We start from the raw sequence: 22,478 nt of genomic DNA on the forward strand, positions 1-22,478 counted from the left end.
ATATCAGATAAAGGGCTAGTATCCAAAATCTATAAAGAACTTATCAAACTCAACACCCAAAGAACAAATAATCCCACCAAGAAATGGGCAGAGGACATGAACAGAGATTTCTGCAAAGACATCCAGATGGCCAACAGACACATGAAAAAGTGCTCCATATAACTCAGCATCAGGAAAATACAAATCAAAGCCATAATGAGATACCACCTCACACCAGTCAGAATGGTTAAAATTAACGAGTCAGGGAATGACAGATGCTGGCAAGGATGCAGAGAAAGGGGAACCCTCCTACACTGTTGGTAGGAATCCAAACTGGTGCAACCACTCTGGAAAAAAGCATGGAGTTTCCTCAAAAAGTTGAAAATAGAGCTACTCTATGACCCAGCAACTGCATCACTGGGTATTTATCCTAAAGGTACAAATGTAGTGAACTAAAGGGGCATGTGAACCCGAATGTTTACAGAAGCAATGTCCACAATAGCCGAACTATGGAAAGAACCTAGACGTCCATCAACAGATGAATGTATAAAGACAATGCGGTATATATACACAATGGAATACTATGCAGCCATCAAAAGAAATGAAATCTTGCCATTTGACATGACATGGATGGAACTAGGGGGTATTATGCTTTGTGAAATAAGTCAATCAGAGAAAGACAACTGTCATATGATCTCCCTGATATGAGGAAGTTGAGAGTCAATGTGGGAGTTTTAGGGGGTAGGAAAGGAATAAATGAAACAGGATGGGATCGGGAGGGAGACAAACCATAAGAGACTCTTAATGTCACAAAACACAGTGAGGATGTCCAGGGGGAGGGTAGTAGGGAGAGGGTGGTTGGGTTATGGACATTGGGGAAAGTAAGTGCTGTGGTGAGTGCTGTGATGTGTGTAAACCTGGTGATTCACAGACCTGTACCCCTGGGGCTAATAATACATTATATGTTAATTAAAAATTATAAATAGCTTTAAAATAAATAGATAAATAAATCTATCTCTCTGTGGTCAATATACAATAACTTCTAATTAGTTAATATCTTTTTAAAATTATACTTTTGAAACTAAACCACTAAGGTAAGTTATATTCTCAGTAAATAAAGTATATGAAGTTGATATTTATGAACTTGAGAAATATTGAACTGTTAAGTAGATTAAGAACTTATATAGTTTGCTTAAATTATTCCTCTATTTAATAAGACCTTTTTTTTAATCAGAAATATAAAGTCCTGCTCCCTCCTAAAGTAGATTCAATATAAGGAAAAATAAAACAAGTATAAAACAAGTAGCAAGCATACACAACATTAAGTTCTAAGTAGTTCAGATTTGGGGCTGAGGTGAGCAGGCTGAACAGTTTAATGGGGTATTACAATATCTTATAGCCATCAGCAACCTGAAGATTAATATGAATTATTTGTAGAAAACACTTCTGAATTTAAGCTTGATAGGTTAAAAGCATTCCAGACAAATCAGAGGTAATTCGTAGGGTCTTTTTAACAAGAACCAGGATGTTCTTTACCTTATTCAGTAAAATTCTGTCATGTATATATTTACTTCACTTAAGCAAAGAAAGGAAAGTGTAAGATTTTATATTGAAAAGCTATAATAAAACTCTATCATGAACATAATATAAATATGGTAGACTGAAATAATTATGAGTTGTAGATTTATTTTATGCAAACATTTTTTAGCAATGTAGTTTAGGATATTAATGCCTAACACTTGCGTATATTTCTTATGTGGACAGATACTTAGCTAATATAGATCATGATATAGGTGTTAGTCATCATTAATGCTATTTCTAGAAACCCATTAGTTTCCAAAGCCTGGAAATTAATGGTTGAGTATTTCAATTGGTTTTCTCTGCTCTACAACTAAGGTTAGAGCCTATCCAAATTTTCAAAACTGTTACTGTGATTTAACGGATATTAACCTCACAATGTTCTATGAAGTTCTTATCCATCATGGGGGTTAGTTAATTAGCCTGGAGGAGCAATTTCCTCTCCAAGAAATCTTGTATTTAGAGCCCTAAGAAAACTCTTGTCCATCTCTATCATCAATAACACATAAAAGAACTGGCTATGGATGGCTATGGATTGGCTAGTAATGTCTGTGTCTTCATGAGTGGAACTGAAAAAGTCATCAAAGAATTATCCCCAACAAACAATCTGGTTCTCAGTTATACTGGTAAGTTTTTTGAAGCTTTCAAATAACAGATGTAATTCTCAGTTTAAATATATTGTTCTGGATCTCCTCCTTATTTATGACCTAATTACAAGTTTTAAAGTTGGATTTGGGGGGGGGATTATTTATTTTTTTTTTAATTTTATCTCTCCAAGAGATTTCAGGGTAACTGGAAAACATAAAATTATTGCACTACAGAAACCAAGCTGGGGTCTGGGCTTTACACAGGTTCTACAGAGACTCACCGTGTGGAAGGCCCCTGTGCTAGGCATGGAGGAGTTGCAAGTAAGAGGCAGGACCAGGTTAGAAGTGTAAGTTTTCATCTCTTCCACCAACTATTAGTGCTGAAAAACTATGAAATGAGGGCAAGTGAACTGGGTTGCCTTCGAACTGGAGCCTGGAAAGAGGCCTTGATCTAAAGAGATAGAAGAACCAAATCCATAGGCTCTCCATATTGGTGAACAGTGAATGTGTCTAGTGCTCTTCAGCTAGGAGAAGGACAGGAGGAAAAAATGTATACAGTCCCATGGAAGAAAAATTAATTCACATATTAAAGACATGGAGGTAATCAGACATCTAAAAGTCATCATTTCCAGGAACCCAAAGAAAATGTCAGTGTTAGAGAATATTTGCCAACTTCAAACAACTCCTAAAAATATGTATTCTATAAAACAGAGCCCACAAAAATAAGGTCAGAGATATTCAGTGAAATAAGTAAATAAACTAAGATTACAGTAGCAGAATTAAAATTCACTGTAGAGACAATTGGCTACTCAAAGTTGAAAGGATGGAAAAGGTTGTATTTTAGAATAAAGAAACTAACTCAAAAAAACAGCACCCCCCCAACACACATACACATAAAATCAGTCAGCTGAAATATTTCTTCCATAACAATGATTGATAGAAAGTCACGAAGCAGTATTTATAAAGTTAAAGGAAAAGGTTTTGAGCCCAGTCCTTTATACATACTCTAGCTGTCACTTACATAGAAAACAGCAGAAAGGTCTGATATTACATTAATTGGGATTAGAATCAGCTGCCAATGACAGAAAGCCCAAATTAGTGGTGATTTAAGAGAAAAGTCTATTTCTCTTTTACACTGAAGTCCAGAGTTGGTGTGATAGTCTACAGGGTAAAGGACCCAGGATTCTTTTATATTATTGCTCTACCTTTTGTGGCCTGCATTGATCCAAGGATTATAATGATTGAAGATGTCAATCTCTAGCTATGAAATCCCCCATTCTAGACATCCAGAAGGAAGAAATGAGAAGAATGACGTTCATTTTTCTTTAAAAACACCATGGGAGGCTGTCCATCGTGGGGCTCTTGAGCTCCTACATATCTTGCTGAATGTGTCAAAATCTCAGAGTCTTGATCATTCTTTTACTTGGAATAAGGGTCACTTCTCGGTATTGTTTATATGACTAGCAATCCTGAGAAGCGATGTAACACCACACACGGTGTAGGTATCACACAGTCCTGCAAAAGCAACTAGTCTTCTTCTGGGCAGAGCAGGCTTGCTTACTGCTTCCTATAAAAACAGTGGATTTCCTACATTCAGGGATTCAGGGTTCTCCTCCTAAGGCACATCTGTGCATGCACACCCTCCCTGGCTCTCTGTACCCCCTTGTGAGATTTGGAGGGAACTGGTACAACTAAACTCCTACTGCTTCTGCTCTGAGGAACAGTCTCTGACCTAGGAGGCTTATGTCTTTTACCAGCATCTATGGCACTGAGTCAGACTGATTTACCAGCTTGTACAGTTCTTTCAGTGAGAGTTCTGCTTTTAACTGTCCTTCATACCATAAGACTTATTTATGTAGGGAACAATTCAGGTAAATAATTCTTGGGAGTTGAACCCATAGTTCTGCTTACATTCCATTTTACGGCACACAGTCACAGGACTATGACTAGCTTTAAAGGGTGGCTGATGAATGAAGTTTTCATTTCAGGCACCCAGGTGCCTAGGTTCTAGTAGCACAGACATCAGAGGTTCTGTTCATTTAGAACAAGAATTGGTAAACTATGGCCCACAGGCCCAAGCCAGCCTACTGCCTAGTTTTTAAATGAAGTTTTACTGGAATACATTCGTGCCCATTCTTGTATGTAGTGTGTATTGCTCTGTGCTATAATGGCCAATGTGAGTAGGTTAACACAGGCTATGTGGCCCTGAAATCCTAAAATATTTACTCTCTGGCCCTTTAAGAGAGAGTTTGCTGACCCCCCAGTACAGAAGGGGAAAACTGATACAGAGAGACAATGAACTTTTTGCTACGGATACTTAAGGCCTCACAAAATGTACTGTCCATGCTTCAAATAAAGGCTTCATGTATATCCTATGTATCAAAGAAATGATTCTTATTAGTATTTCAGGTGAAGAATCAGTAGTATTAATATATTCTTGAACAAAAAAACAAGATGCAGGAGACTGGAACGCTATTAACAAATTTCAAGAGATTGGTAAATATTATACCCCAAAACTGCAAAAAATGTATTTTTTTAATGTACTTGGAACATTTGCCAAAATGACCAGATCCTGGGCCATAAATCAACTCTCAACAAATTTCAGGAGATTAAAATCATAGAATTTGTTCTTTGACCACAGAAGAACTGGAACTAGTAAACTAATAAAAATATAACTTGGAAATCTCCAAATATTAGAAAATCCAATAATATACTTCTAAACAAAACATGATTTAAAATAGAAAACCTTTCAAGATTTATGATGAAACCTTGTAGAATGTCACTAAATCCATGTTTTGAAATGTATAGCCTTATGCACACATATTAGAAGCAGACTGAAAATGAATTATTTAATTATCTATCTTGAGAAGTAACAAAAAAGAACAGCAAATTAAACCCAATAAAAGTGAAGAAAGAAAAAAAGTAAAGAGAATATATTAATAAGTAGAAAATAGCCCTTAAACTGGGAAAATCAAGAGTCAAAAGTTAGTTTTATGGATAGACTGAAGAAACTAAAAAGTCCTTAGCAACATAATAAAACATTTATATATCATGAATAAAACAGGTGACATCATTATATATACCATAGGCATTAAGTATTTAATAAAGGAGATCATGAACAGTCTTTGCCAGGAAACATGAAAATTTAGAATAATAGGTCAAACTGAAAAAACACAACCCAGTAGACGTAAAAATAGAAATGTGAATAGTCCTGTATGAATTATAAGCACTGAATAAATAAAAACCCACCCAGAAAGAACATCTCAAAAACCAGTGGGCTCACTAGTAAATTCTCCCAAATATTTAAGGAAGAAATCACACAATTATACAAATTCTTCCAAAAATAGATATGGGGGAACACTACCCACATATGTTTATGAGGCCAGCATATGTTTATGCCAGGAAGAGAAGACTGAGTTAACAATAAAAAACAAACAAACAAACAATATAATTGACTACAATAATAGAGAAATCATATGATCATCTTATAGATGGGAGATATACCTATGATAAAGTTTAATATCTATTATGATTTTAAAAAGTCATCTCTTGAAACTTTATCATATTAAAGACATCATATAATCATGATACTTATCATACTTTATCATATTAAAGACATTTTGTTTCTGTATGATAAGGCATCATGATCATTGAAAAAAACAGTATAAGTATTCACCTGATACCAGAAATGACTGAGATGAAACAAAATTTTATTTTTTAGAAAACGTAACTTTACATGTAGAAAAATATCTATAGATGTTATTATTAATAAGCTTAGCAAAATCACTGAATACAAAGTCAGAAGTGGGAAAAAATAAAGTTTCAAAAGAATACGTAAAAAGACAAGACCCCACAGAGATCCCCAGCCTCTTCCAATACATGAACACTTGAGTACACAGTAAGAAGGTACCAGCTATGAGCCAGGCAAATGGCCCTCACCAGAAGGCAGTGATGCTGGTCTTGATCTTAGACTTGTAGCCTTCAAAACTGTGAGAAATAAAGGTCTTATGTTTATAAGTAAAAAAAAAAAAAAAAGTATGATATCAGTTATGTATATTTTAATGATAAATAATATATATCATTACCTCATAATATATAATATACATATAAAATATATAATATATATAATATATATCATTAAATATCAAATCTCAATTTAGAGATTTAACCAATTATTTTTTGCTGTACTTTATATAGCTATGTACTGTATGTATATAAACATACACAGGTAAAATTTTTCATAACTAAGAATTATATATGATCCTTAGTGAGAAAATAAAGAAATACCAAAATTTGTCAAATGAAGTCAAAACTCTTCTCAGAGGCTTATCACTGTAAATGTTTCTATCATTTCCTCTTGATACCCCCAAAGCTTTCCCTTCTTTATCCCTGAAAATAATCTAATGTTTGACTAGGAAATAAAGGCAAACAACCAAATATATGTAGAAACTTTATATTGCACATTATTTCACTTCTGCAGCATATTGTTTAATAGATGCTTCATAATAAAAATTGTATGGTTAAGTACACAATTCCATCACTTAAACATAAAACAAGTATTCTATTGTGCAAGAATCATGAAAATGCAAAGAAAATTTACTTTAAAAATTAACAAGTTTTAATATTGTATAAATACATGTGACTCTATATGTGTCTATGATATACATATCTCTATATTTTATATTGTTAGATATTTTCCAATTTGTAAAGCAGAGCTAAATTATCTTGAACACTACTTCCAGCTATGATATTTCTATTATATTATGATTCCTGGAAAGTCTTCTAAATTTCTGCAAAGAATTTGTAAAATCTTAGAAACTGGCCTATGATAGGAGAAAGTAAATTTAAAGAGCTAGCAGAGTGTTATGGTCGACAGCCATGACTTTGGCAATGATTAGCTTTACTTAGTCTTAATTTGTAATCTATAAAATGAGAAGAAATGATAACATCTAGGTGAGTTTGTAATCTATAAAATGAGAAAAAAATGATAGTGATAGAAATAACATCAAGTTGAGTTCTGGGGATTAAAAATGATTATACTCCAAAAGCTCTTCCTTATTGCATGTCCATTTCCTAAGAAAAATATGAAAAGGGAAGAACTGAAACACAGAGAGAATTTGTTGTTCATATAGCCCCTGCTCCAAAAGAAACAGAATAAGAAAAACATCCCAAATGGTTTCTTTTCTTTTCTCTTCTATTCTTTTCATTTTCTTTCTTTTTTTTTTTTTTTACCATTTTAAAGGACATAACCTACGCAAGTAGCATTTCATACATCTCTTATGAATTGTTTGACAAATCAAGGCAGTACACTGCATACAGCGGGTGCTCAATAGTTGCTAGTGATGAATAAACATTAAAAATGAGATTTAGTTGTCAACAGGAATTGCAATCATGCCTGCAAAATGGCTAATTCCCTTTTGTAGAGAAAATAAAAACTTTTTTTTTTTTTACAAGATTTTGTTTTTACTTATTTGACAGAGAGGGAGGCAGAGAGAGAGGGAATGAATACAAGTTGGGGGGGGGGGGAGAAGCAGGCTTCCCACTGAGCAGGGAGCCCGACAGGGGGCTCCCATCCCAGCTCCCTGGGATCATGACCTGAGCAGAAGGCAGACACAAGGACGGAGCCACCCAGGCACCCCAGATAAAACCTTTCAATAGTTGAACTCCAGGTTTATGCAGAGTGATTTAAATGGGAATATACAGATCTTTGGTCTTAATGCTTCAAAATATTTGGTTCAATGAAACATGGAGACATCTTATAAAATGGCATTGTGTGATAAAGGGAGAGCTATTGTTCCCTAACAATAAACTCCAATCTATGTGTTAATTTCACAGAAACTCTTAGTGGGTTTTTAGTCACCTAAGCACCGCCTATGATTCTCCTATGCTACATTATACATACATAAGAAAAAAATGATATACGTGGATATGCTTTATTGCTACCTTTAGCAGGATTGAAACAGTATATCAAATTTTATTTTGGTGGCCTTTTATTAGCTTTCTACCACTTGATCAGCTGATAACACTAATAATAAATTTTTTTTTATAAACTAGAGTTTGCAAGTCCTGTCCCGAGACTGTAATATTTCAAAAAACAGTCTAAGCTTTAGGGAAAAAACCAATTACAGAAACAGCATTAAAAATGCCAAGCACCGGGCAGAAGCAATTCTGGATCAGCTTAAAAAAGTGATTGATGAAACTCTAATCCAAGCTGAAGGAACAGTTTCACGACAAGCTGTGACCATTCCACACACTTCATTAGCTGCCATAATTAGCCTGGTGTTTCAATTTGTTAGAACTGGTGGGGACAATTTTCCTCAGAATGCAAACATCAAAAAACAGGGTCCTTCAGACTTCAGAAGAGGCTGATGAGAGGCTTTTCTAGTCTCTGTTAACTAAAAGATTAATTATTGCTGATGGGAGCCTGTGCTGTGATTGTCACTCTGTCTATGTGCATTACTTTTAGCATTAGAAGAAAGATATGGTTGACACTGCACTACTCAATCAAGCAGCTTCACATTAGTGCACAAAGTCGGTTTTAATATCCAGGCTATTTTTGATTGATTTGTCTTCCTGTTTTCTGGGACCAAGACTCACAACTATTTTTTTAGATCAGAATTTTAAAATAGTTTCTAACATATTGAGAAGTTTGGTTACTGCGTCTTGCCTCAAGTTATGGCTTCCCTTTTTACAGATCAGCAAATGAGTGATTTCATATATTTCTATCATCATATAGTGGCATCTTCCAGATATGTTTATAAATCTTCTAAGACTACAAATGTTTAAGCTAACCTATAAAGCTACATTAATTTTAACTATGTTTATAAATACAGCACTATAATCTTATCCCTAGATTAATGGAATATATTCTGATTTCCACAATGTAAATTCATGAAATCTAATTAGAAGGGATGGTAAGAAAGAAAATCCTGTACTGTTTCCTTAGAACAAAAGGGATTTCTTTTAGTCCTCTGGCCATCAGCAAAGCTGATCCAAAATTGACAGGCTATGCCTAAAGACAGTGTTACTAAAAATTTCACTGAAGCCTTAATTTTTAATTCCTTGGAATTATTACTTATTTGCATTAGCACAGTTATTTTTAAATCCCAAATTTCCACTTTACATATCTTTTTTAAACAACTTATCTCTTTGACCTATAATGAATAAACTGAAAGTAGTTTAGTGAGGTATTAAGGAAGCAATAAGTAATCAAAGAAACTGGTGGTATTTTCAAATCCACTACATTGTAGTGAAAAAGTTTTAAAATAGAAGAAAAACAGAACTACATCAGAGGAAAATGGTTATCTGAATTTCCAGAGGGAATTTTCCATAGGTTCAATTAAAGTCAAATCTTTATGATCCCAAACAATTGGGCAAATATGTAATATGGAGCAGTAGTAATAGAAAATAAGTTAATTCTAATTTTTTAGTAGCCATATTAGAAATAGTGACAAGGAACAGATGAAAATAATTGTATGGCAATAAGAGATTTTAACCCACTATGTCTAAAACACTGTCAATGTGACATGTCATTAATATGAAAATGTGAGTATCTTACCTGTTTTCTGTACTATATCTTTGAAATCCAGTGTGTACTTTACACCAAATAGCACATCTCAGTTCAGACTAGTCACATTTCAAGAGCTCAACAGCTACACAGGTATCACATCAAACAACAGAAATTTATAGAATGTAGAACTTTCCTTCCCAAAGAGTAGTTTTTCCTCCTACTTAGTGAACAGAACAATTCTGGGGTTCTATGAAGTCACATAAGATTATAATACAAACATAGGCAATAGCAGTTAAAAAACTTTTTACAATGAAGAGTAAAAGTCCTTCTACCTACATAAGTGGACACTGGTGAAATCCAAATAGATACTAAGAATCACAACAATCAGTTAAGATAACGTGAGACAAGAAAACAACAGGCCAAGCATACCACTAAGACTGCATATAGCCACACACAGGGCCAGAAAGACAGTGCCCATTCCCTGGGCAGGAATGAATGGTTAAAACAAAATCCATTCGGGTGCACGTGCCCCTTTGGATCACTACGTTTGTATCTTTGGCTACCAGGTGGTGGGTATTATAGAGGGCACAGCTTGCATGGAGCACTGGGTGTGGTGCAAAAATAATGAATACTGTTTTTCTGAAAATAAATAAATTGGAAAAAAAAAGTAACACAATATAATAAATAAAAATATACAAAGAAAAAAAAAAAAACAAAATCCAGAATGCTTCGGTATGGTCCTATCTGTCATTAACACATGTTAATGTTTTACTATTACTGTCAGTAAACAGCTGCTAACCCAAGCATTATTTCCACCATCCCTCACAATGCAGCAGTTTAACAGTTACTAAATATCCCAGCAAGGAGCTCTGGCTCTGGGATTATTGTCCACTCTGACTGTTTAGTACCTGTGAAGTATTTGTAGTAAATAATATTATCATGCCTAGAATATATTTATAATTAGCTGACCATATTACCCTCACTAGTTATCTGGTACATATGTGGTCAATTTCACTACATTACTGTTTTTGATCTTTTTATAAAACTGCTTCTTCCTAAAATCTCAGGAAACATGTTCAGAACCAAGATATCTAGATTTAGCAGCTCTAAACAGCCATACAAAAGGCACATAGAAACTAATCTCAGTTGAATCTGCCAAGCCATTTGCTATTCATAAGACATTACAGAGATTATTTCTGTTTGGGTATTGCCGTATGGGGAAAGTTTTACTTCTACAATTCTACATCTCTATCATTTATCCTTGATTTAATTTTTAAACAGTGGAGGATATACCCAAAGTAACTCTTAGAGTTCACACATAATATTCAAAGTTGCTTTCAATCATACATCTTAATAATGTATAGACAGAGAATCTTGAGATATAGATTATAAAATAGCACAGGATTTGAATAACTTCTTCAGTAGTGAAGACTTTATAATTAAAAAAGGAAGTAAATAGAGCTGAAACACTTCTGTCCTTTGTAAAAATACTTCACAGAATATGGCTGTTTGTCATAAAAAATGGGTTGATTTGAGAAGGCTGGAAATCAACCAAACTATGATTTGCCCCATCCGAAGACTTTTGTCTGAAATCATCTCACACTGCAAATGGAAGAAGTCTTATACCAGAGGGGAGAAATCATGAAGCATAATAAATAAATGTCTTAGTTGATTTGTGACTTAGAACAAAAGTATACTACAGAAGAAATACTTCATTTTCTCCCAAATAGTTATTTACTAACATGTCACAGAGTAAATGATAGAGCCAACACATTCCTTTAGCATCTGAGAGCAACCAACTTGGGATTTGGTGTGGTATATTCCTACAAACATCATGATAGAAAAAATCCTATTTTGTGAGCCCCTTTTGGAAACTACACAGATTCTTTCTTACTGTCTTCAAAATGATTAAGAGTTGAGCATAACTTTGGTTGGAAGGAAACTTCAAATTTCAGGACTAGGTGTAGAATCTGCAATCTCTGGGAAAACATCTGGTTTTGCTGTTTGATGGAAAAACAGTTCTACATCCCATACTGATCACCTCTTTCAACATCAGCATGAATATTGCCCCAAAAATCCCAAATCAAAGACTAACGCATGCATATTCCTGTAGTCAACTTTCGAACCAGAGCCTTTACAGGAAGGTTTTATGAGAGAGAGAGAAAGAATGTGAAATGAACATCTTGAAGGATTCAACTTTACAGATTTATACCTGCAAGAAATAGGAAGTCATGATCAGAACAATATGATAAGACGCGCACTCATGGGTTGGATTACTTAGATAATTTAGTTTTTCTTCAATTTTTCTTCAATTCACTAAAGCCACACTATACTTGAATTCTTTTAAGAAAGCCTTCCTCTGGAAAATAAGATTAGATGAAGATAATTATGCCAACTCTCTAATTCTGGAGGAAATGCTTTTGGAAGCTGAAGTGGAAAATGACAATTTGTTTATTTCTGTATAGGCAGAAATCTCTGAACACCTAGGAACATCACAAAGCTCCATTCAAATTCATTTCTGCTTCAATCTCCCTAAAATGGATACATGGATTCACAATTTTTAGCTGTCACAGACTCTATAATAATGCCTATTCCAAAACATATAACCTTAAAGGCTTAAGGACAAAAGAAATGAAATGACATGAGTTCAATGTAGAGATTTCTTGAAAATCTTTTTTATTCCTTTATTCCAACCTTTGCTCTCTGACAAAGTGAGTTAACCGGTGTTTTGGTTCCACTTGATAGTACACACCTAGGTAAGTTATTATTTTTGGCATTTGCTGTCATTAGAAAAACTGAAATCAAATTAATGGCACAGAAGTCCTGCTACATTAAAAGGCTACCCCAACATTTCAACTTTTATTCAGGTGAAATGGTAGTGTTTTCACTGAAATCTATTTTTATATAATTTCTTTTCTTTACTTGCAAGATTTGGATTCATTTCCACATTTTTATAAAATAGATATTTGAAAGTAATAATTGTAAACAAATACTGAAAAAATTTGTTTTATTTGGTGAAATAAATCAGTTTCCAATAAGATTAAATTGATGGCATACAGATGTTGTGTGCTTTTTTTTTGTATTTGTACTTTATTTTTAGACAGAAGGTCCATAGCTTCAATTATGTATCTAAAGAGTCAGATGTCAAAAAAAGTATTAAAGCATTAATGAAAAATCTTAGCATTATTTCTGAAGAAAATAGCCATTTCCTGATTTTTATCCACAACAGCCAAACTGTGGAAAGAGCCAAGATGCCCTTCAACAGACGAATGGATAAAGAAGATGTGGTCCATATGTACAATGGAATAGTACTCAGCCATCAGAAAGGATGAATACCCAACTTTTGCATCAACATGGATGGAACCGGAGGAGATCATGCTAAGTGAAATAAGTCAAGCAGAGAAAGTCAATTATCATATGGTTTCACTTATTTGTGGAACATAAGGAACAGCATGGAGGATACTAGGAAAAGGAAGGGAAAAATGAAGTGGGGGGGGAACTGGAGTGGGAGACAAACCATGAGGGACTATAAACTCTGGGAATCAAACTGAGGGTTTTAGAGGGAAGGGGGTGAGGGGATGGGCTAGACTGGTGATGGGTGTTAAGGAAGGCACGTATTACATGGAGCACTGGGTGCTATACGCAAACAATGAATCATGAAACACCGCATCAAAAACTAATGATGTACTGTACAGTGACTAATTTAATAAGAAAATTAAAAAGCCAAAATTGAAATTAAAATAAATAAAATGAAAATAAATAAATAAATAAATAAATGAAATGCAAACCCACTTTGCCAGCCTCTATATCAAACTTCCCACATAAAATAAGTGGAAGAAATGAGTAGATAAAATGATTTCTACAAAGGGAAATATGGTTAAGTGGAAGAAAGCTGGTGACTTGATTTATATTAATGATCTAGTGAGTCTACCTAAGTGGACAGTTCTTTTGTACTTAAGTCCAAGTCCACACCAGGTAACACGCACTTGTAATAGAAGTATGCTTAACAATTATACTTCCATAGAGAAAATATGTGGAATATCACTTTTATGTGTATATTTCAGTATGAGAAAGCTGGTTCTTCAGTTACTTCCCCTCTCTTCCCCACCCAGCAATGCCTTTCCTATATGTGGGTGTGTGTTCATAGAAGGATTTGTGAGCTTAATGGGGCAAATACAGACAAACTCTGAGTATATGTAGCATACATACTTCAAGCAACATGTTCTGGAGGTAGCAAAATTTTGACTATAATATTTAAAAACAAAACCAAGAAGACACATAAATGGTCAACAGACACATGAAAAGATGCTCTCAACATCACCCACCATCAGGGAAATGCAAACCAAAACCACAATGAGATACCACTTTACACCTGTCAGAATAGCTGAATCAAAAAGATAAGAAATAACAAGTGTTGGCAAGGATGTGGAGAAAAAGGCACCCTCAGGCACTGTTGGTAGCAATGCAAACTGGTGTAGCCACTGTGGAAGACAATATGCAAATTCCTCAAAAAATTAGAAACAGAATTACCATATAATCCAGTAATTCCATTATTGGGTATTTACTTAAAGAAAACAAACACTAATTCTAAAAGATATGCACCTCTATGTCTATTGCAGCACTATTTGCAACAGTCAAGATATGGAAGCAACCCACGTGTCCATCAGCATATATACATAATGGAATATTATTACTCAGCCATTAAAAAAAAGCCACTTGAACAACATGGATGGAGGTGGAGGGTATCATGCAAAGTGAAATAAGCTAGACAGAGAAAGACAGATACCATATCATTTCATTTGTGGAATGTGGCACAAAGAGGAAAAAAAAAAAAAGAGACAAACAAAACCCCACACTCTTAAATACAGAGAAGAAACTGTTGGTTTTCCGAGGGGAGGTGAGTCAGGGGATGGGTGAAACAGGTAAAGAGGATTAAGAGTACAGTTATCCCGATGAGCACTGACTAATTTATAGAACTGTTGAATCATTATATTGTACACCTGAAACTAATATAAGACTGTATGTTAATTACATTTAAATAAAAAATCAATTAAAAAATTAAGCTACGTACACTGTCATCCCCTATGAAGTCAGATATATAACAATAATAATGATTATTCATATCAAAAAAAATTTTTAACATTTGAAAAACATGACTTTCTTTGCTTTGGCACAGTAGACTTTACTGAGGCTATACTATAAGTCATACTGTACTCTATAGTAGAAAGAAGTTTTCTTGAAAGTGAATTTTATTTTTATGTTACCATGTTGTCAAAAATCAACCTTAGGGCTACCATTGATTATTTTAATGCCACTAAGCCATAACTTTATACTAATACAGTAGCTATATTCTGAGATGAATTTCTTCATAGAATACCAAATACTTAACATTTGATACCTGAAAATCTCCCAATCTGAGAGATTCATGCAACCTGAGATCCTTTTTTTATTGTAAGCATTTATGTCCATTACACATAAGTAAGATGAGAGTTAAAAGTTAAAGAGAGGAAATTTTACCAGTAATGTTTTGGGGTAAAAAGAAAAAGTATATGTTACCTGTGAATATATTTAATATAATCTATCATCTTTTTTTCTGATATATTTTTCAGAATTTTCACTGTACCTTGATATTTAGGTAATGCTAGCCATAAATATGGAAAAATACTTTAAAAATAAAATATAACTGGGTGTGGTGAAAAAATAATGAATACTGTTTTTCTGAAAATAAATAAATTGGAAAAAAAAGAAAAAAAATAAAATAAAACATACACTTTACATATAGTATTTTTATAACTCCTCAATTAATGCTATTGGAATTAGAAAGTATACTAATACTTGCAAATTAGATTGTTTCTATACTTTGGACATTATTTATGTATAGTACATGTCAAAACTAAAATGACAGATGATTTCTGAATTCAATTAGAAAAACAATATGCATGTCTCAAAAATCAGAGATAAAGTAAGCAGAGTTTCAGATTCAAACAGTATAGTTTCAAATTCTATGTATTTCTTTTTAAAAAATAGTATTTTGAAGAAAATGCTTTAACCTTTTTTAATGATTTATAGGTATTAGCAATATAAATGAATTTCTACTGAAAGTGTTGACAAATAAAATGGAAGTAATTTTCTTAATACAAGCATGACATAAAAGTGAAGGAAAAATTATACAGCAAATGCTATTTGCCCTTCATTATTGTTATAGTAAACATCATCCCGCTATATGGCTGGTAAGCTGCAATGAAATTTGAATCGAGGGACGCCTGGGTGGCGCAGTTGGTTAAACAACTGCCTCTGGCTCAGGGCGTGATCCTGGAGTCCCGGGATCGAGTCCCACATCAGGCTCCCAGCTCCATGGGGAGTCTGCTTTGCTCTCTGACCTTCTCCTCGCTCATTCTCTCTCACTGTCTCTCTCTCTCAAATAAATAAAATAAAATCTTTAAAAAAAAAAAAAGAAATTTGAATCAACACACTCAGTCTTCTAATGACAAATAATTAGATGCATTAACAAAAAATACTCTGAAAAGATGTATAATAAAAACATGGAATAAATGCACAGAACTGATATTTACCATGAGAAAATTCAATTTTAGACTAGAACGTGGTTTTTATATTAAGGTTTAATTTTTAAAATACTATACTTGGCAGTCAACCATAACTTCACTTGGGAGAGGGGGGTATAGTTAGGAGAAACTTCCCTAAGGAAGTAAAGGGAGGAAACTAATACATCTCCCTCAGGTGTGGATGGAAGGGATTCAGAAGACACCGGGGTCGGGGAGGACCTGAGGTGTTCTGTCTTGGGCGTTAAGTGTGAGCTGTCTCTGGGATGAGTAAAGACAAAAAAAAAACAGAAGAAGGAGTCATAGAACAACTTTTTTCTCTAATGCTGCTTACAGGCAAGTTACATGATTAAATGAAGAAGGTAGGGAAAGCAAGACATTTATAATACAACAGACAAATGACAATGCATTGCTAGTTAGACAGCATAATAAGTACCATCTAATTTTCTCTTTGAAATCCATTTATTCTTCAAAGCCTTATATCATCATCAAGGGACCACATTTTCCAACTGAGGAATTACAGAGGAAGAAAATTAGATTTTATTAAATATTCCAATTGTGAGCAAAATCTTTGCAAATAGCTCTTGGAATAGATTTAATAAGAAAGTAAGGTCAACATTTGTATCTTTCCAGCCGGCAGTGTGAAATATTTTCACTATTTTTGTATCTTAATGTTATTTAATAAATATTCTTGAAATCAGTTGCTGTCCAGACTAGCAAGTTATCACTTTTTAGTCATCTGATATCTCACATTTGTTAACCTTTGAGCATGCTAGTGAATTTAAGTTTTTCTCTAAGAGTTGGTAACCTTATAATAGCCACCTAAAAATAGTTTAGAGACAAATCTGGAGTTAATAACACTATTTTCAATATGCTACTAGCATAATAAAAGTTACAAACTGCAGAATTCTGCAGATCAGTTGGGTGGTATGGCTTCCACCATCATATTAGAATACTAATATTTAGTTAAATAACCCTGTGAATAGCATCTTTGGGAGAAAATATGTTGGATTAGGCATAATTTGGAAAATGCTGCATTAAGTATGTTAAAAGAAACTGAATAGATCTCCACATTATATAAAGTGATATGAAACAAGAAGGTAACATGAAATTAGAAGTGTTTGACTTGTCCTTTATTTTTATGGTATCACTGCTGGTTTCCTTTTCTTTTTTGTAAGAGTTAAAAACAATATTAAGTGCCCACTGGGAGGTTTACCAAAAATGATTTTTAAGGTACTGCTTTTTATATTCTGACATAAAAATCATCTGAAGATACAAAAGGATAGGGAATGTTTTCTGTAAGTAAAAATTCAGCTTGATAGCAAGCTTTCATATATTTGTTTTAGAAGCAACACAAGTTAGACATCCAATATATTTACATTTGAATATTTAATTTTTGTAATAGTAAAACATGAAATATATATAGTATGGAAAATAAACTTATATTAATACAAGGCAAATTAATCTTTTAATCATCTAGGACTCAATCAATTTATGAACATTATTTTATTATTACTTTCTAAATAGCTTTTATAATGTTAACACATGAAAATGGGGCTAATGACGGAGAAATTTTTAAGTGACCCAGAGGACATTAGAGATTTAGGATGTCATTACAAAATTAGCAATCCAAATATACTAATAGAAAAATAGAGTAGGAAAAGAAACCAAAGGGTCATATACATAATAATAACTAAAATGTATGGTGTTTATCATGTTGGGTAGTCCAAATCACTTATATGATTCCCTAATTCTGTCATCAGAGCAAACTCTAAGTAAGGCAAAATATTTTCCCTCTCCACAAATGAAAATACCGAGATACAGAGAATTCAAATAACTTGTTTAAAATTTTATGCACCGAAGTAGTATCTGAAATGAGAGATTCTAAATCCAGAACGTAATCAGTAGGACTGGGATCACAAGAAGAAGAAGAGATACATTTCTCTCTCTCTCTTCTCTCCTCTCTCTCCACCCATGCCCAGAGCAGAGGCCATGTGAGGACATGGCAGCAAGGCAGCCGTCTACAATTCAAAGTCCTCACCAACCCTGATAGCACCTGGTCTTGCTTTTCCAGCCTCCACAAGTCTGATGTTTAAGCCACCCATTCTATGATACTTTATGGCAACCTGAATAAACTAATACAATAACAAAACACATACGTACAACAGAGATGACTACATAACAAGAGCAAGTTAGAAAATAAATGAGAAAAGAACTTTTTCCCAATAACAATAAAGTACAATTTATTTAGGAATAAGCCTAGAAACAAATGCAAAGAATCTATGTGAAAAAAACTAATTTGTATTAAAAGACATCGTGTGCTCTTACAGAAAAAAAAGGCACAACTTCATTAAAATCAAGAAAATGCTAATTAAAACTGTACAATCTGAGGGTTTTGAAGGGGCAGCGGGTGGGAGGTCGGGGTACCAGGTGGTGGGTATTATAGAGGGCACGGATTGCATGGAGCACTGGGTGTGGTGCAAAAATAATGAATACTGTTATGCTGAAAATAAAAAATAAATTTAAAAAAACTGTAATGTTACACCTATCTGATATTGGCAAAAATATGTTGGCAGGAATACTGAACATCCCTGCTGAACGCTAAGTTTGTAAAATATTTGGAAAAATACATTCTTATGAACAAATTTAAGGATGTACATATACACTCAGCCATACCTTTCTTTCATATAGGAAGAAAAAGGTATGTAAAAGAACCAATGTAACATTCAAATCAGCATGGTTTATCAGAGCAAAAAGGCTACCCCGAACCTCACATTCATCTCCAGTAAAATGGATAAATTGTGGCAAATTCATTTGTGAAATATTTTTTATCAGTGAAAACGAAATGCAGCTACACACAGTGAGTCTCTTGTATAGCAAGTTGCTAAAAAAAAAAAAAAAAGCATGGTATAATTCGCACACTTATAAAAAGACATCTATATAAAGTGCCTAATTATGTAAAACTAACTACTGCTTGGGAACAAAAATACATGTAATAGAAGTACAGAAAAAAGTGAAGAAATTATTAAAAATTCAGGATAGCAGATACCTCTAGCTAGCAACAGAAAGGACAGAATCATTAAGAGTGCCACATAAGACTTGAAAATAATAGGAATTTTTTTTCTAAATCAGGGGGAGAGTTCACTATACCATTATATTTATTTTTTAATTTTTAAATTAACATATAATGTATTATTAGCCCCAGGGGTACAGGTCTGTGAATCACCAGGTTTACACACTTCACAGCACTCACCATAGCACATACCCTCCCCAATGTCCATAACCCCACCACCATCTCCCTATGCCCCCTACCCCCAGCAACCCTGTTTGTTTTGTGAGATTAAGAGTCTCTTATGTGTACCATTACATTTATAAAAAATATTCTGATATTCTGTATCTGCTTGACAAATAATTGAGATAAAAATTTTTAAATATGTAATATATAAAACTGTAAGTCTGGTGCCTATAATAAAAGAGTTAACATAAAATCAATATAAAGTCTACAAAAACCCCAAAGTAAATAAAATAGTAACTAAATGAAGTGAATAATAAAAATAATAGAATTGTTAACCATAAGAAACAATAGAGTAAACGATATTAAGGAAACTTGGGAGCTATTTGTAAAAAGTATAAAACTGAATAATCCTTATACAAGAATAAATTTTAAATCATTTTACAGTATATTAAAGGTAGCAAAAGAAACATAAGTGATCATTTAATATTTAGAAAAACTTCACAAGTTTATCTTAGGCAAGAACCATTTCCCTCTCAAAGCAACTGACAAAAACAGTTTGTTACCTAGCAAAAATTATTCCAACATTTGATACAAAGAAAGTGTCAGTACTATAATTTCTGGCAATACAGCAGACTGACATTCAGAAAACCTCTCTCACTTAAAATTTCTGGATAAAAGATTTTAAGATATTTTCAATGCACAGATGAGCTGGAAAAAAAAATAAGGGGATTCTAAAAAAAAAAAACAAAAAAGGCTAGCACAAGTCTGGTGAGGGCTACAGTCAGTATTTGTTCCAAGGTATATATTTATTTATAGTCCTAGTGTCTGGGCATAATATGGTACATGGTCAAGAAATTAACAATGGGACAGCCCCAGAGTGTGGGAGTTACACTGGAGAACTCTGTATGAAACCAGCACTCCTTAAAAAACCAACATTCCTAGTAGGTAAACTAGAAAAAGAAAAAGACCCTATTAGGAAGACTTTGACATATGCCCCTGTCTCATTCTTGGCTCTGGGTTGAGTGGAGAGGGAAAAAAAAAGTCTTTCATGAGAGTTCCTTAACAATGAACTTGAACTCACAGAGGTGTGGCTGTGAAATCAAAATTTAGTTTTTCTGTTCAGCTCATGGCAGAAACAAACAACAACCTTTTCTGAAGAAATGCGTACCTTAAATCAGAGATCAAAGAATTCCACATATAAATTTTCAAGGAACAAAAACCCCCAAGCAAATAAAAATATCTATTTATTAATAAAATAAAATTAATGATGATAAAATAATACTCAGAGATGATGAGATGGAGGGAAATGGAAATTCACATAAATTGCCAGTTGGACATGTAAATTAGGTCACCCTTTCTGTTTAGACATTTGGGAAGATGAATCAAAAATCTTAAAAACATGCATACTCTTTAACCCAAGATTTCTCAACAGTGGCACTACTGACATTTTAGGCAAATAATTCTTTGTAGTGGGGAGCTGTCTTGTGCAGTAAAGGAAATTTAGTAAGTCATTGCCTCAAGGTGGGTGCAGGATGCCTGTAGCGCCCACCTCCACTCACCTCTACCCAGCTGTGAGAGCCAAAAGTGTGTTCATACACTGCCCAAACTACAACAGCACCTCCGGTGGAGAACAACTGCTTTAAACACATTTGTAGGCAAAGGTTAAGCTGTAGGAGCAATGGCCCTCAGCATTGCTTCTAAATATGAAAATTCAAAAAGATGAATCTAAAAGATAAAGTAATATATATCATAGAAAATTGGTTAAGTAATAATTTCACACAGCACAGTAAAATAGATCCATGATAGACTTCTTTCATCTTTAAAACAAAAAGGGTACTTCACTCTCTCTCTCCCTAAAGCCATTGCCCTATCAATCTCTCTTCTCCATTTCCAGCCAAATTTATTCAAATTACTGTCTAACTAGATCAATCTCTCCCTTTCCTCCATCCTTCCTACCCCATACTGTTTTTTACTCCCTCTTCAAACCACTCCATTCTGGCTTAGTTCCCCATATTGTCACTGAATCGGCTCTTGCTAAGTAACCAATGACTTTGATTTTGCTAAATCTAGGGGGCTTTTTCAGTCCTCATCTTCTTTAACTTCACAGCATCATTTGCCATGGCTCATCACTCCTTTCTTCCTGCATTATCTTTTCTTGACTTCTTTGATAAGCATATTCTTTTGGTTTCATTCACATTTATCTACCTCCTTTACAGCTCATCCAACTCCAAATGGTTATTAAGTGCTGGCATTCCTCAAGACTTTCAGTTGCCCTCTCATTATCTTATGTTTTACTTTAGGCTATTTCATTCATTGTCAGGATTTCAATTATTATTTATGAACTGAATATACTAAATTTTATTTGTGAACAAGAGCCACTCAATTCTGTGACTCTGGTCCATCTGTTGTTTCAAGCAACAAACATGGATAATAGCTATTTATTTAACATCTCTACCTGGATGAATCAAAGTCATCTCGATCTCAAATGTGTATAAGATTAAGATCAAGATTTTTTCCCTACAATTGCTCCCAAAATTCTGATCCTTTTCTTTTCCCATTCTCAGTGAATAGTATCACTGTAAATTCAGTTTGTCCCTTGCAGAAACTTAGTAGTAATCAGCAAACTTTTTTTCTTACTTTATCATCATATCGATTTCATTTTCAATTTTAACATTATTTGTATTCTTAACACTTCTAAAATTAATTCACATTTCTACATATTTACTGCCATTCTTCTAGAACAAACCATACATTTTCTTTATGGCAGTTCAACAATATGTAACAAAAGCCTTAATGATATGTTAGCCTATTATCAAAAAGACAAGGGCTAATGAGTGTTGGTGAGGATACAGAGAAAAGAGAATCCCTACATACGGTTTTTGGGAATGCAAACTGGCACAGTTATTATGGAAAACAGTATGAAGTGCCTCAAAAAATTAAAAATAGAACTACTGGGGCGCCTGGGTTGCTCAGTGGGTTAAAGCCTCTGCCTTCAGCTCTGGTCATGATCCCAGGGTCCTGGGATCGAG

General features: G+C 33.9%; 1 protein-coding gene across 3 annotated transcripts in view; it reads right to left on the minus strand.

Annotated features, from left to right (window-relative positions):
- SPATA17 (spermatogenesis associated 17) overlaps positions 1 to 22,478 on the minus strand; it is a 178,718-nt gene that overhangs the window by 21,069 nt on the left and 135,171 nt on the right. Inside the window, exon 9 of one of the 3 annotated variants that reach the window (XM_044266825.1) lies at positions 21,105 to 21,174. The exons of the other annotated variants lie outside the window; for them this stretch is intronic. Coding sequence (XP_044122760.1) covers positions 21,112 to 21,174 — 63 coding nt within the window. The 3' untranslated portion in view covers positions 21,105 to 21,111. Of the gene's footprint in view, positions 1 to 21,104; positions 21,175 to 22,478 lie in introns of those variants that run through there. 3 annotated transcript variants of the gene reach the window in all.

The sequence above is a fragment of the Neovison vison genome, chromosome 10 (assembly GCF_020171115.1).
Source record: "Neovison vison isolate M4711 chromosome 10, ASM_NN_V1, whole genome shotgun sequence".
NCBI classification, from domain to species: domain Eukaryota; kingdom Metazoa; phylum Chordata; class Mammalia; order Carnivora; family Mustelidae; genus Neogale; species Neogale vison.